The sequence below is a fragment of the Staurois parvus genome, unplaced genomic scaffold (assembly GCF_062004578.1).
Source record: "Staurois parvus isolate SC_StPar_1 unplaced genomic scaffold, SC_StPar_1.0 ptg000117l, whole genome shotgun sequence".
In the NCBI taxonomy this organism is placed as follows: Eukaryota; Metazoa; Chordata; class Amphibia; order Anura; family Ranidae; genus Staurois; species Staurois parvus.
In genome coordinates, this window is record NW_028317913.1 from 1586205 (window position 1) to 1602442 (window position 16238).

General features: G+C 40.4%; 1 protein-coding gene across 2 annotated transcripts in view; it reads right to left on the reverse strand.

Annotated features, from left to right (window-relative positions):
- Nucleotides 1-1096: 1096 nt before the first annotated feature.
- Nucleotides 1097-16238, reverse strand: part of PELI1 (pellino E3 ubiquitin protein ligase 1) — a 103310-nt gene continuing 88168 nt past the window's right edge. For both annotated transcript variants that reach the window (XM_089672006.1, XM_089672008.1), the window contains exons 5-7: nucleotides 14933-15130; nucleotides 12326-12514; nucleotides 1097-10381 (exon numbers count right to left, since the gene is read on the reverse strand). In XM_089672006.1, coding sequence (XP_089528132.1) covers nucleotides 9815-10381; nucleotides 12326-12514; nucleotides 14933-15130 — 954 coding nt within the window. In that variant the 3' untranslated portion in view covers nucleotides 1097-9814. The remainder of the gene's footprint in view (nucleotides 10382-12325; nucleotides 12515-14932; nucleotides 15131-16238) is intronic.

Genomic DNA, 16238 nt, shown 5'->3' on the forward strand with positions numbered 1-16238 from the left:
CATGTTCTCCCTGTGCCTGCATAGGTTTCCTCTGGGTACTCCGGTTTCCTCCCACACTCCAAAGACATGCTGGTAGGTTAATTGGCTCCTGTCTAAATTGGCCCTAGTATGAGTATGTATGAATGTGAGTTAGGGACGTTAGATTGTACGCCCCTTGAGGGTTAGGGACTAATGTGAAAGAACAATACATATGTAAAGAGATGCGTAAATTGACAGCGCTATATTAGTACCTGTAATACTAAATAATAAAAATGCAGAGAATGCATTAACAGTTTAAAAAAACCCGCTCTGCCTTTAGAACCTTTAAGATATGAATATCTGTGAGCAGCATACTGTTCAGGCAGGTGTTAACAGAATTGGTGGGGAGAAGATGTCAGAGAGGCATTTTAAGCCACTGTTAGGTGGTGATGCGGTTTCTTGTGTCTGTTAGGGGGAAGGTTTTTCTAATCGGACCTACAATAGATGTTCTCCTTTACAACTGTTATAACCTACCTTTCTCATTGCACACACTGCATTGCCTTGCTTCTGCTTGGGGAAATACTGGGAAACTATAAATGATAAACAATGAAAAGTTTTAAAAATACCCAGACATTCCACTTGATTTTGATTTACTACCACTCTATACCCAAGACCAGTTTCTGTTGGACAGACTGCTGTACACACGGGCTGAATGTCAGCTGGTTTCTGTTGAACCAGCCAATATTGGGCCCTTGTGTACCAGGCTTTACCTGCAGGTTTGATGAATATTTACTAAACTTCTGGCATTTAGCAGATATTTACATCGGCTGCAGCCAATTATTTCACTCGTGCAGGTGCAAAATGCTTTGCATTAAGGGCACATTGAGCATGTCCTGAATGCAGAGACTCCTGTGCGCATGTGCAGGAATGATATCATTGCAACCCGGCCAAACAGCTGGAGAGCGAAAACCTGGAAGGGAAGACTGGATGACAATAGAAACACTGGGAACAGCGACAGCTCTGTACTGAAGGGCACCATGTGAAAGGTAAGTCTGTCATTATGTGCTAGGATGCAGTGTATAGTATCACATTATGGCATAAACCTGGAGGGGTTGTGGCAAAACAAAACAAAAAAAAATTGTAGTTTACTACCGCTTTAATGTGGTGCCAATACAAAAGGTGTAACAAAAAACAAAAAAAAAAAAAAAACACTTGAGGCTCATGGCTTCCTGGATTTTTGTCCAGCTATGGTGCATTCAGTGACGAATATAATTATTTGAACCCCTGCAGATTTTGCAAGTTTGCCCACATACAGAGAAATGAAAGGTCTATATTTAAAATACACCTAGGATAAAAATGAGAGAGAGTATCAAACAAAATCCAGAAAAAAAACGCAATACAAATGTTATAAATTGAGCTGCAGTTTAGTGTGTAAAATAAGTATTTGATCCCCTACAAACCAACAATAATTGTGCCTCCCACAGACTGGCTATGTGCTCATGTGATACACAGATTAGTCCTATTAATTTAACCACTTGCCCTCCAGAGGATTTACTCCCCCCCCCCCCCCCCTTCCTGACCAGGCCATTTTTTGCGATACGGCACTGCGTCACTTTAACTGACAACATTGCACCCAAAATGACCTTTATGTCCTTTTTTCCCCCCACAAATGGAGCTCTCTTTCAGTGGTATTTGCGCTATAAACAAAAAAAGACTGACAATTTTGAGGAAAAAAAAAAACCAATATTTTTGACTTTTTGCTATTGAACATGTCCAGTAAAAAAAACAAAAAATCTAATTTAGTCATAAATTTAGGCCAAAATGTATTCTGCTACATGGCTTTGCTAAAAAAATAAAAACTAAAAAACTCCAATACATATAAATTAATTGGTTTACATGAAAGTTATAGCATTTATAAATGGCGGTATATATACTGGATTTTTCTTTTTATACTAGTAATGGCAGCGATCAGCGACTTATAGCGGGACTGCGGTGGGCAGACACTGGGGGGGGGGGGCGGGAGGACGGGACGGTCACTGACATCCCCAGTGACACTAATACAGTGATCAGTGCTAATAAAAAGCACTGACACTGTACTAATGACACTGGGCAGGAAGGGGTTAACCATCTGGGGTGATCATAGGGTTAACTGTGTGCTGTGTGTGTGTTTTACAGTGTAAGCACATTGCTTTGTATTGCTCTGCAGAGCAATACAAAGTAGTGTGCTGGAGCTGACAGGGGAGATATCTGTATTGTTTACATATAGACCTCTCCCCTCTCAGTGATGCTCTGATCGCTGAGTTCCGGCGGGGAATCACTAGCCAGGACTCGATGATCAACAGCTGAAGCTGCCAGTGTTGGCGCTGGTAGGGCGCGCGCCCCCTACCCGGAAATGCCAAATCATGTATATATTGTGCAGCCCTGCCGTCCTGTAGCAGTATTTCTGCTATAGGGCAGCTGGCAAGCGGTTAAGAAGGTGCTCCTAACGACAACTTATGTGTATAAAAAACACCCATCCACAGAATCTCCCTTCCATTCAAACCTCACCAACATGGGCAAGACCAAAGAAATGTCAAAGGACATCAGGAACAAGATTGTAGACCTGCTGGAACGGGCAACAACACCATCAGCAAGAAACTTGGCGAGAAGAAGGCAACTGTTGGAGTGATTATTCGCAAATGGAAAAAATATAAAATAACCATTAATCGTCCTCAGGCTGGAGCTCCATGCAAAATTTCGCCTCATGGGGTAAGGATGATCCCTGAGTCAAGTGAGGGATCAGCCCAGAACTACACGGGAGGAGATTGTGAAGGCTCTTAAGGCAGTTGGGACCACAGTCAGCAAAAAAACCATTGGTAACACAATACGCCACCCTAGATTTAAATCCTGCAGCACCCACAAGGTCCCTCTCCTCAGGAAGGCACATGTACTGGCCCGTCTGAAGTTTGCCAATGAACGTCTAAACGATTCAGAGGATTGGGAAAAAGTGCTGTAAGACCAAAATTGAACTCTTAGGCATTAACTCGACTCGCCATGTTTGGAGGAAGAAAAATACCGACTATGATCCTAACAACACCATCCCTACAGTCAAGCACAGAGGTGGAAACATTATGCTTTGGGGCTGTTTCTCTGCTAAAGGTACAGGCCAACTTTTCTGCATTAAGGGGCCAATGGACAAGGCCATGTATTGTAAAATCTTGGCTAAGAACCTTCTTCCTTCAGCCAGAACACTGAAGTTGGGTCGTAGATGGGTCTTCCACCATGACAATGACCCAAAACATACCGCCAAGGCAACAAAGGAGTGGCTCAAGAAGAAGCTCATTAAGGTCATGGATTGACCTAGCCAGTCTCTAGACCTTAATCCTACAGAAAATTTATGGAGGGAGCTGAAACTTCGAGTTGCCAAGCAACAGCCAAGAAACCTTAAGGATAATGGGGTCAATTCACTAAGAGTTAAATAACGACTGAAAAAATACGGTAAATTAATGCAGTAAAATATTGTTACCGCTGTAATTACTGCATATTTTCATGCGGTAATTTATCGCACGCTAGCTGGTTAAGGAAGTCGGCCGGTGCGCCCTCAGCAATGGATATCTCATCAGCTGTCAGCAGGTTACCTGCTGACAGCTGAATGTAAACAAAACATACCGGCAATTGCAAATTATGAAAAAACCAGCATGGGCCCATGACCCCTCCTTCCAATCCTTACCAGGCCCTCCGGTCTTTATGCAAATGAGTCAGGTGACCATGTTATCACATGTGGTAACCTTTAGTGATTTGACCCCTTAGAGAATATCTGTAAAGAAGAGTAGACCGGAATCCCTCCTGAGATGTGTGCAAACCTGGTAAACAACAAGAAACACCTTACCTCTGTGCTTGCCAACAAGTGTTTCTCCACCAAGTACTAAATCATGTTTTGCTTGGGGATCAAATACTAATTTTACCCACGGAACTGTAAATCAATTTATAACATTTGTATCATGTGTTTTTTCTGGATTTTTGGTTGATATTCTGTCTCTATCAGTTACAATACACCTATGATAAAAATTATAGACCCTTCATTTCCTTGTCGGCAAACTTACAAAATCTGCAGGGGATCAAATAATTATTTTCCCCACTGTATATACAAACAGATCACCAAATGCAATTCATATGATCAAGATTAAATTGGGAATCAATTCTCATAAGTAATCAGTGGTTTTGAAACAAATGTAAATTTATTACCAGTAGTTGGTCATAATTACGTAACCAGTAAAGGCTGAAAAGCTACAGCACTGTGTGATAGCAATTACTGCAAGTCTCTGTGACTCACACAGCCAAGTCACATTGATTTCCATACACTGCAAGGCCAGCGTTCAGCTGCAGTAGAATAAAAGCCATTTCTGGTCTTGCAGTAATGAGCTCAAGTAATCATCAATGTGGTGAAGTCCTAGTTATCAATACGCATTACTATCAGACAGCACATGTAAACATTTAATAAAAGTGGACGCTTATATAAGAATGTCAAGTTTCACATAATTCATTTAATATGCAAATATACTTAAGATTTCTCAGTAATGGCCCCATTTATAGATATCTTAGATGTAGGCTCCATACACAGTATGCTTGTCCGCACAAAGGGCACCAATTATGGCTTAGCTCTAAAACAGAGTTTTTTTTTTTTCTCATTATAGAAGGAATGCTTTATAAATGCTTGAAATCAAAATGTTCCACCTAATACAGAAGATATTCCTGATATCTTTCTCAATGTGGATACACATTCACCAATGTACAGGTTGCAGGTGTAAACCGGAAACAAAAGGCATACTAAATGCTGACCAGAAATTGCATAATTTAACATACATCTCCAAAGAAGTCGCCACAGCTGACACAAAAAGCAAGAGAAAATGAATTGACAACTACAATCACAATCTTTTATGCCGTAAGTTAAATGCATAGTAGACAATTTTCTTTTTTTAATCCTTCAAATAGGGTTTTTGTAAAATCTGGATCACCCCCCCCCTCCCCCAAACTTCTCCCCTTTATCCAGCCCCTACCTCCCTCCCAAAAACCAAAAAAATATGAATAAACGCTTTAAAAACCTCCGCTAGTACTTCTCCCAAACACGACTGTAAGCTAGGACTCCTTTAAAAGTGAATAAATTATGCTGTAAACCAAATAAATCTAACATTTTACAGAATGGACTCTTTACATACTGTATATATAAAAATCATTTGCAGGTTATTTACATGTCAACACAAAGCAGCTCTTGGGTGCATGAAGCAATCTTAAAGTGTACCAGTCACATTTGCGGGAGAGGTGGCCATTCTGTATATTGAGCTTATTCATAAAGCAGGACATACATAAGCAGACATCTTTATCAACAAGAACAGATCTGCCAATTGCCCATTCCTCAGACGTGTGCCAAGCACAGTATCTGGCATTGCTCCTGATTAGAATGATTGTTTTCCATTACTGGACAATGTATGTGTAAACAATGATTGATCCTCCCTTCTGAAGGCCACAGTTTTCCATAAAGTCTGTGCTGCAATATTCTAGCAATGACCAATGTAATATTGTTCCACAGTTCATGGCTGTACTTTGATTCCTTAGTGTATCAAGTGAAAAGCTCATGTCTTTTACATGCATCTTAAAGTGATTGTAAACCTCAGAAATGAAATATGAATAAAGCATATCCCTCTATAGTGTGTACTTGTCTCAATTACTAGCACTAAGTGTAATTTTGTCTGCTGCTTTGGTTCCTCTGCTATCAGCATGAATCACGTCTTACAAGTTTTCTGAAACCAAGAGGAAAAAATGGTGACGGGAGGAATCTCAAGCACACAGCCTGTGATTGACAGCCTCAGCTATGTTCCTGTGAGCTGTGTGGAGAGGGGTGTGTCTCTCTCCTACAATCAACTCCTCACTGAGCTTTGCAGTGTGTAATATCAGCTCTCTGCCCCATTCTCTGAAAGCTCAGACAAGCTTTAGAAATTCTGCACTGAACAAATGTACAGAAGAGAAGGCTGCAGATAAAAAAAAAAGGAACTGAGTTCTGCAGTGTGTTATTTCAACTCTCCGCCCCGTTTTCTGAAATCTCAGACAAGCTTTATAAATTCGGCACTTTAAATGGATATACAGAATAGAAGGCTGCAGATAAAGCTCTGTGTATCATCTGAGGCTGGTCACTTCATGCAGTATATGTAAGGGTTTACTCACTTTAAAGCGGACCTACAGGCAGTTAAAAAGGACTCAAACATAACTCTGCTTGCAATAAAAAATGTATGTAATGATGTATTAACAAGTGCAGAATAAGCACCAGACATTGACCTGGTATCAGCCTCTTGCAAGCCACTGTACAGTACAGCTCAAACTAGGAGGAAGAAGAAGCACAAGTAGGCAGGCGTACTGCAGTGTTCATGAACTAACAAGAAACATACTGACAGTAGGCGCCAACAGAGATGAGTTCATCAATATGCTATAAGTCCTTTAACTGTCCAGTCATAGGCCGCATCACAGAAAAGTCAGGTTTACTGCCATATTGACAGGGACTGTGGCAGATCTGTTCAAATCACAGAATTAGATGAGCAGAAAAATCCTCAAGCAGGTAAAGCAGCTTACATACATTTCATTCATTTGTGTATTTAGCAGTTTGCTTGGAGTTTATTTTAAAAGTGAAATTATACTGTGTATTAAATTCATTTTAAATGATATTCAGTATCTTAAACTGATGTTTTAGATGATGTTTCTGCAGTCTTCAATGAGGTAAAACACCCACACTCTTTCCAGGCTGATTAAAGTTTAAGAAATGAAAGGAGAGTAGCAGCAGTACCACTTTTTTTTTTAACAAGGCAAACAAAAGAGTATTTTTTAAGTCAAAACACTAATGTGAATTGGTAATATTAACGTGAACCCCACTCATTCTATGACGTTAATTCCACTTGAAAAGACCAGTAAACATCCAACACAAATTTCTTGTAGAAAGACTTATGGAAACAACCCGCAAAAAAAGATCCTTTCAGAAATAAAAGGATTCAGATAAAAGAAACAGAGGGCAATACGTTCTATCATATACTTCTTGCTAAGAAATGGAGTTATGCGGAGCTATAGTCACCTTCATTCCAGCAATGCAGTGTCCCGGAGACCCGCACAGGCTGGGTGGCCGGCTTCTGGGTATCAATTGCTGTCAGCTTTCATTGGCCAGGCTGGGATGTCACTCCCTCGCACACATTATGTCATCTTGGCATTCCCAAACTTTTACAATGAGCTGTGCATGCACAGCTCACTGTACAGGGGCAGACAGGCAAGTAACTAACTTGAACCCCTTTCCACTTCTGCCTCCTGGCCCTTTAACAGGATTTAAATTCCAGGAACCAAAGGCTGGAATTTCCATCATGTGACTGGCAGTCACAGGATCAGAAAGTTCATGATCACAAGTATGCATCAGGAGCTTTCCGGTACCTGCTTGTTACGGTTCTGGGAGCGTGCAGCAAGCATGCTCTCAGCAAAGTAGTGTTTACCTAGGGATGCATATATGCAACCACTCAGCATTAAAGACCACCTGCTGGCAGGCCGAATATAGCCCTCAGGTCAGTGGGAAGAGGTTAAATGGGAAAAAAGACATAGCACTTCTCTTATGCATTAAAAATCCTGCCTGATCGCCCAATTTTTATTTTTTTCATGAAGTTCCACTTTAAAGAATTAAACAGGTTACACAGATATATTGAAATGCCTGAGAGCATTATGACATATACTTAGTTTGAAAAAGGGATCTAACCCCCCAGTTTTATTTTCCCATTGTATTCGCCTGCTACAAACATTGATCCACAAAAATATTTTCCCTTTTCAATGGCTTTTCATAGTATTTATCGAGGTGTCGCCAAGCCTGCTTGAAATTCACAAGCCCTTGTCCTTTTGCAATAACCAGAGTTTTTTCATAAGACTTTAAAATACTGGCTTTTGGCAGTTTAAAAAATAGAATTTTAGCCAATATGTAAAGGAGGGATGATATCATCGTACACATACGGACTTCATGGACATCAGACTTCTGAAGGTTAATTCGATTTCTACACAGTTTTCAAAGCTGCTACCCAAGGATTGCTAGAAAGCTGCATCAAATGTGAAGGTACATTTAAAAGCTTACAAGAGGCTCTTTAGCAAAGGTAGAATGAAGCTGTGGCCTCAATGAGCATTTTATAGAGATGAAGCAGAGCATAGACACTGTGGGGTTGTTTTACTAAAACTGGAGATTGTAAAATCTGGTGCAGCTCTGCATAGAAACCAACAAGCTTCCAGGTTTTTAGTCAAAGTTTGATTGGACAAGCTGAACTTAGAAGCGGATTGGCTACCATAAACAGATGCACTAGTTTTCATATTATAGTAAATGAGCCCAAAAATGTTTCCTTGATTCCCATTAATGACTGCATATTAGCTGCTGTCCCATTCCAGGAAATGGAGGTAAACGTCTTCAAAATCCCCTTTTCAGTTAACATGCGATTCAATATCTACCCAGCCAATCTATTCTTTATAAATTATGGATAGTCTGGTCTCGGATTCCTAAAGCATTAATGCAAGTCTTACTTTGCATGTTCAGGCCTCAGACTGTGACAGGTACACTTTAAAACACTTAATGCATTGATTCAGGTTTGTATGTGATAACAACCTGAACTCCTCACATAAGGATTCAGTGTTGCTTTTAGAAAACGATCAGTTAAAAATCAGAACTAGTATTTCAGGCTCTCTTTGTAGTTAAGTTTTCCTGAGTGTGTGCAAAAAGAAACTTGAGAAAGAAAAGGTTGCTTGTGTATTTCTCTGTTAAAAAAGCCACAAAACACTCCACCCATTAAAATGGGTATTTCACCTACCCAGCTGAGGACAAGCTGTGTTAAAGCTAATGCTACAATCTTAAAACATGCAAGGGAAAAAGTAGAATTAAAAAAAAAAAGAAAAAAAAAAAAAAGAAAAATAAACTAAACTACAAACTCTTTCTGGAACATGAAATTTACAGTTTATCACAATGGATGTAGGCTCCAGTAAAAATACGCAACATCCCCGAGAAAAATACAGTTGTACAAAACATTCTAATCTTACCTGCTCCAACATGTTTTTTGTGATTTAATGAAACCCAAGAAATGGCTCAAAAGAGGATAAATAGGTCATGTCACAAGAAATATTACTTCAGAAATAAAAATATGAATTCAAAATAACAGATAAATAAAAACCCTGAAATGTATGCAAACAATGAGCGCCTCTTAAGACTAACCAAGGACAACGTGATTGAAACCAAATATTTACAGACCCCCCAGAACCCACTTATGATCTCCTAGCTGTCACATGATTCAGTGATAAAACGGGCTAATTTCATGATCGAATAACGAAAATAAACAGGAATAAGGAAAGATTGTCCATATTGGTGTTCTCTGATATTGTCCCGGCTACTTTAAGCATCCAAAGTACATGGGTCAGTTTATAGGACAATGCTATTAAGTCATTGGCATTTTCCATACTAAAGATAAATATAAAACTGTTGTATGCTATATTTTACAATGTGTGTTGAATTGTAAACTAATGTAGTTTGAGCTGACTATATTCCCCAGTTTTCCAAAATAATTTAATACTGAGGTGGGTCATTCAGAAATATTAATGAAGGCATTTAAATCAAATCTGCATAATCCCGTTTTGAAACATCTGCTTGCAAACAGAAAATAAAAAGTTTTATCGCTGCGTCTTGTGTTTCACGTTTGGAGCTCCTGTAGCTTTTAGCTCTGTATTATGCAAACTTCGCCAACAGGTCTTGACAACTTTGAGAAGACCGGCCAGCGGGAAGCAAACCACACCATTCTTAGCTTATTCGCTCAATGCAAGCCCCAAAGAGGTGCTAGTCTAGAGGTCCTTGGAAAATGAGTCTGATATACCCTTGTTCTCCTGCAAGCTGGTGTGCACAGAATGGGCAGGCTGCATGGAAAGTATGAGTACCGTGGGGAAGTGGGATCTGAGACCAGTAGGCAGTTGTTTTTTCTGAGCACACATGTCCACAAGGGCTAAAGGCATGAGTTGGAGGGCCTGCATCCACATAAAATCCAGCTTCACAACCCAACCATAGTGGAACGTAGGGCCCCACAGAGCGACACATTGGACACTCCCGGTCCTTCCCATCCCGCTCCTCTTTGTTCCCCCAGTTATGGAAACCGTGTACATGGCCGCAGTTCAGGTATACCCAAGGCTGTTTCTCATCGACAACATCCTTCCTCTTCATACTAGGAAAAGCCAGTGTATTAAAGCCAACAGGACACTGAGGTCGTGCTGCGTTGATCTCCTGTCTCAGTGCTTCCAAGTGTTTTACGGTTGGAGTTCTGGATAGCCCTTCAGCAGTGCGCCATAACAAAGTAGCTCCACAAAGATCAATGAGGGAACCATCTTGAAGCTCATTGCTTTCATTTTCCACCTGTTAAACATAAAGATTCCAGTTATTCCAGTTCAATACATGAAATTCAAGCATCTATTGTATAAACTATGCAGTCAAAATGTTTCTCAGACATCTATAGGGACATGTTCCCTCTAGTGATGTGTAGGTAACTGAACATTAGCTGTAAGAGGACTGGAAGGAGGAAGCAGTCAGTCCAGGACCTTTCAATTGATTTAAAAATTGGTCTCATGGATAGGTTATATGTTCCTACTCAGATTCCACTCTACCTTGACTACTCTATTAAGTAACCAATTTAAAAATCTTATTCAAAGAATTTCTTAGTTGTTTAGACAAAGTATAGCAGGATGAGGACCCTTGAAAGGTTCTTATTTCAGTGTACATGCAGGGGTCATTCAACCTCTCTGTCTCATGATGACCATCATCACTGTAACAGAAAATCATTAAAAAACAAAAAAATCCAAAATTTTATGGCGGTCACCGCAAAAGAAGGTGTGAGAAAGTCTTTCAATGGTGACTCCTGTTCTGGTAATAAATGTGCCCGAAAGGAATTCCCAGGACACTATTACCTAAATCCTTCTGTGTTTCTTGTAACAGGAAGTGGAGCAAAATCTCCTAAAAAAAATGATTTAAACTATTCCCTACTTTGACCAAAACAAAACCATTTTGTCTAGAGATACACGTTAAATGTTTCTTCTGATACATGTCTAGAAAATAAAATCACTGTAAAATGACCTGAGCAGGTAATCTGTTCATGACTCTTCATGTTATAGTGATAGTACTATGCTAGTAAAGTATATAATCAATATGTGCTCATAGCATCAGAGGAGAATAGTAAAAACAAAATATCAAACAGTAAGGCAGACCATACATTTTGCAATTTTCTTTCCTTCAGTCATGGGTTGAAGGAAAGAAAACTGCTGAACTCCCCCAGCGCTATTGTGTTCTGCCAGCGGGGAGCCTTCCCCATCGGCAGAATGCAATGATCGCTGGTGGTGTCTATAGCCGCCAACAGTGATCGGGGCAAAAAAAAAAAAAACCCCTGACAGGCCGGTTGTACTGAAGTCGATCAATAGATTGAGTCTCAGGTGCTGGGATAAATGAAGTCCCCTATGCATACAGACTATCTACAACATCCTGGTTTGGCCAATCAAGAAGGCCAAGGATCCAGGGAGAAGATTTTAGCACCAGCAAGGAAGCTTTCAGATGCAGCATTACTGGAGCAGAGGCGAGTATCTGTGTCATTATATCGGATTCACTCACCACAAACTAAAAGCAAAACAACATATAAAAACACAAAATACACCCTTTCTGGCATTTATCATTCATGCAGCACTGCTACCCTCACAGCAAGTTCCAATAGTTGCCAGTATCTTTATTTTCTTCATGGTCTTGAATCCGAGCATGTTAGAATTCAGGTCAACCCCTCTGCTCACTGATTCCTTGCCCAAGCTATGAGAAGCAGGCTCTTCAAAATTGTGTGAGAGAGCACTGCAGTCCAAACCAGAAGCAATATGAAAAGCCTGCTAAATCCAACTAAAATTGAATATATTGAACTCGAGATCTAAAAAGGTCAAATACTTAAAAACTGAAATATTACATGAATAACTCCACAGTGGCTGAAGCTGACTTCACATGCCAGCCCTTTGCGACTCAATCTGTCACAGAACAGCCCAGTTATATAAAGGGAAATATGTTAAGATGATTCATCATCCAGCATTCATTTTTTTCCATGGAGGAACAGTATGTTCTAAGCTTGACGAGATGAAATTTACTTGAAAAGTGCTATAAATAAATTTAAACCATGAGAAAACTGACTTTGAATTAAAAGAAATCATCTAATCAAATAAACATACCATTTTACAGCCTCAATAAAGCAGATTCTCAGAAGGAAAATGTTGAAAAGAAAAAAATTATTCCTTAGCGGTTAAACTGACAGAAGAAAGGCTGTTAGGTGGCACATACCATCTTTCCTCTCTGCTGAGCTGAGCGGGTCTCTCTTAGGCTAAACACATTCCCGCAAACGGATATTTCTCTCCACACCCCTGGCTTAGAGTCCTCGGTGAATCCGTTGCGTGGATGCATAACAAGGACTCCATTTGTCGTTAACCCATCCATCTGCCCATCTATCGTTTTCCATTTGGCAGCCTTTTCCTATTATGAGGAAAGAAGCCAGGAACAATCACACATGAATTACAGAACATTACATGCTGCAGTGAAAAATTAAAAAAGAACTCCTCTTATAATGGGGAAAAAAAAAAAAAAAAAGAATATTTTATAAACAGTCAATACAGGAGCTACATTTTTATCTATTCTCCCGCTTATGGAAGACAGCTGATATGTAATTCAGATCTGACACCCTGATAAACAATTTTGCTGTCACCCATCTCTTCTGCTACAAACTGAAGAGTAACTTAATTTCTTTATCTCATTTGCAACTGTGTTCTTTAAGAAACATCGTAAAAGGCAGGTAGGAAAGGAAAAGCACTTGCCCTTGTTTGATCAGCTTTAAAAAAAGGTAGCCGTTTACATGCAGTACCCCTCAAACCGACTTACTGTTGAATGCCAGGCTGATCCAACAGAACAATTGCTTGACACTTCTGAGTAGTTCTGGAATTTGCAGCCAAGCCTTGTCTTCTTACATTACTCTTGGCCCATCACTACGATGAGCAGCCCCACTAGCCAATCAGAGTGCACAGGAGGCAGAAAGAGGTGAGCAAGCTTTGGCATTACAAGAATTTTGTCAGGACAATGCATATGCTGGTACCTCTTAGGCACCCTTTTACATGGGCAATGTCAGGCAGCAAAAACATGCAGTTGAAGTGCATTTTTAACTCGCCTTAGCTACTCCTGGCAATGCAATCGAAGCTAGTCAACAAGCCCCATGTGAAAGAGGTCTAAATGCTGTGCTTTATACCTGTGCCAATTGCCAGGGAGGCTGCTGCAGATATGTGAAGGTACTTCTAGGTGCTTGTGCATGATACCTACTGTAGTCTGTCCCCTCTACTCCTAGTGACAGAGTCTCTTTAGAGGGGGCTTGGACATGCAATGAAGATTTGAGTGCTCTCAGGTCTTGTTCACGCAACACTGTGCTTTTCAGTGCTGGCAACAATAATCTAAGTCAATGCGTTAGAAGTAGTAGAAGGAGCAGCAAACTTGGAGAAAAGTCAGATATGTTTATTTGTGCATGTGTTTTGAGTCCGTCTGAAGAAAGTGGGTCAAGATAGGCAGCCAGCCAACTTGCATTTTCAGATGAAGAGCTAAGCAATGGTAACATCTATGCTTATCTAATGACAGGTTTCCATTAAAGTGCATGTGAACAGTGAACTTCTGTTTTGATCCCTTTTGGTTTACTAAATATACAATTGAAACTGTTGTGTTATATATTTTCAATAAGTACAAAAATACCCGTGGATCGTGTCAAATTCAGAGCTATCCTGTGTCCAGTGCTTACTTTCTGGGTTGTCTCAATGCGAGTTATTAATCCTCTCTGTGCTTATCTTGGGACTACAGAATAATAAGACCTTTAGTTGTAAAGATGGATGACAGAGTAGGTGGAACAGATTAGTGTGGCAAGAGAAAACTGGCCAGGGCTGATAGCACTCACAACAGGACTTAAGTTGGCCAAAGAAGAACCAAATCCCTGCTGAACCAGCCAAGATTTGATCCATCTATGGGCAGGCTGGTTGTACTGAAGTCCATCCATCGATCAACTTCAGTACAACCAGCCTGAGTTTTGTCATGTGATTACTGCCACTGGCTTTAGCAGCCTTCACTGTGCTCTGCTGGCAGGGAAGGATTACCACATTGTTGATGGGGGAAATCGAGCAAAAATTGCATCATCGGCTTGCCTTGGGAACAGAGTCCATTTCTGGAAGATCAACAAGTATGTTTCTGTACTTGTACGCACGCGCGTGTGCGTACGTACGTGCGTGTGTGTGTGTGTGTGTGTGTACTGCATGAGAGGTACTACATGTGTTTTATTTATTTGGAGAGAGGGGAAGAACAGCGAGCTGCAGGATGACAGCAATGGTGTCAGCTTACCTGCACGAGGAACAATGGTTTTCTTACCTATCTGACCAATAACATCCACCCCACCCCCCTTAGAATAGTTAGCCTGACCTGTCTGAAAGTACCAGAGACATGATATTGCTGCTTATTCTGGCTGAAAATGATGAGACACCTCTTATTTCTGGGTAACTGTACAGTGGTTTAAAAACAAAGTGAAGCATTCCTCCCTTGCCAGTTAAACCATGCACTTACTGGTAAGCTCTCCCCAATTGTATATTATGAATGTAGGACAACAGTTAAGGTGATTTTCTGAACTGACTTACATCAGCTACCAGTGCCAGAGTATGAAACACATAGGACTAAACACAAGTGTCAGGAACATCATCTATATCCCCCACCCGGCACCTTTACATCATTAGGTCTATTATTAGGCAACATGGAGACTTCACTTCTTTCACATCTACCTGACTAAAAGTGAAATACGGTTCCCCAAAAAAAGGAATGTTTTCTCAACTGCACTGGGGATAATAATCCTTAAACAATTAACATAGAATGGTTTACCCCAAGGAAAATATTCTTGGAAGAGTCGAAGCCTGCAGCATATATTCTGGCAGTAAATGGAGGATTTCGTTCACAAATAATTCTGCATGCGAATCTCGAGATGGTGCTTTGTACGGACTGTGTATCGGAGTTGCTCTGGCTTCCTGGAACTGTGTCAGTTACCACAAAATCAATAGGGCTTTCTGTTGACCTTCCAATCTAGAAATGCATTAGAAGAGAGATAGGAATCATTGTACAGAAAGAAATAGCAACATACAGAGAATGACTTGTCAAGACAACGAGAGCATTGTCATGGCTGAGTATTACAAAGATGAAATCTCCCTAGACCATCAAAAGGAAGCCTACAGTAACTTGCCATGATGTTTCATTCATTTACTGAAGCTGTGGAATAAACTGTAGCTGAAAATGAGAGAGAGAGAAGGGATACAAATGACTTATTTTCTCTGACCTCAGATTATTATGCATCACATGCATTGTGACCATTCTTGACCCTTTAATTATAAAGCTGTAACACATTACAAGGAGTTGTGTCTCATTAAAGGTTTGCAAAAAAGGCATTAATGTACAAAGTAACAAATTAAAGAATTTTACCCTAAGTTGTTGATCATGAGCACCAGTCTTTTCCTGCAGCCAGTCTATATTTTACTGGCAACCGATGGAACTCAAATGGTTATAATGAAACCCTCTCATTGCCTACAACTGTCAGAGCATATGGCCATTGTGAAAATGTGTCCATTGTCCCTCATTTGTAAATGCCTGTGTGCTGCAAAATGTCTGAATTTGCAGCTCTAGACAAAACCCACATAAGCAAACCTGATTTATATTCAGTTGAAGAATCTGAATCTGCTGCACATTGGCCAAGTACTGAAGACATACTGTATACATATTTGACAAAGCTACAGGAATAAGGGATACTTATACCCTGGTGCCGAATGCTACCCCAGCACCCTGTGGCAGAACACTCAAAAGCAATGTCAAGAAAAATAAAAGTTTGATATATACTATATATATACAGTATATAGGCTATATTGCAAAAAGTATTGGAACCCCTGCCTTTACACGCACATGAATTTGAATCCCAATCTTAGTCCAGATGGTTCAATATTGAGTTGGCCCACCCTTTGCAGCCATAACAACTTCAACTCTTCTGGGAAGGCTGTCCACAAGGTTTAGGAGTGTCTATGGGGATGTTTGACCATTCTTCCAGAAGCACATTTGGGAGGTCAGGCACTGATGCCGGACGAGAAGGCCTGGCTCACAGTCTCTGCTCTAATTCATCCCAAAGGTGTTCTACTGGGTTGAGGTC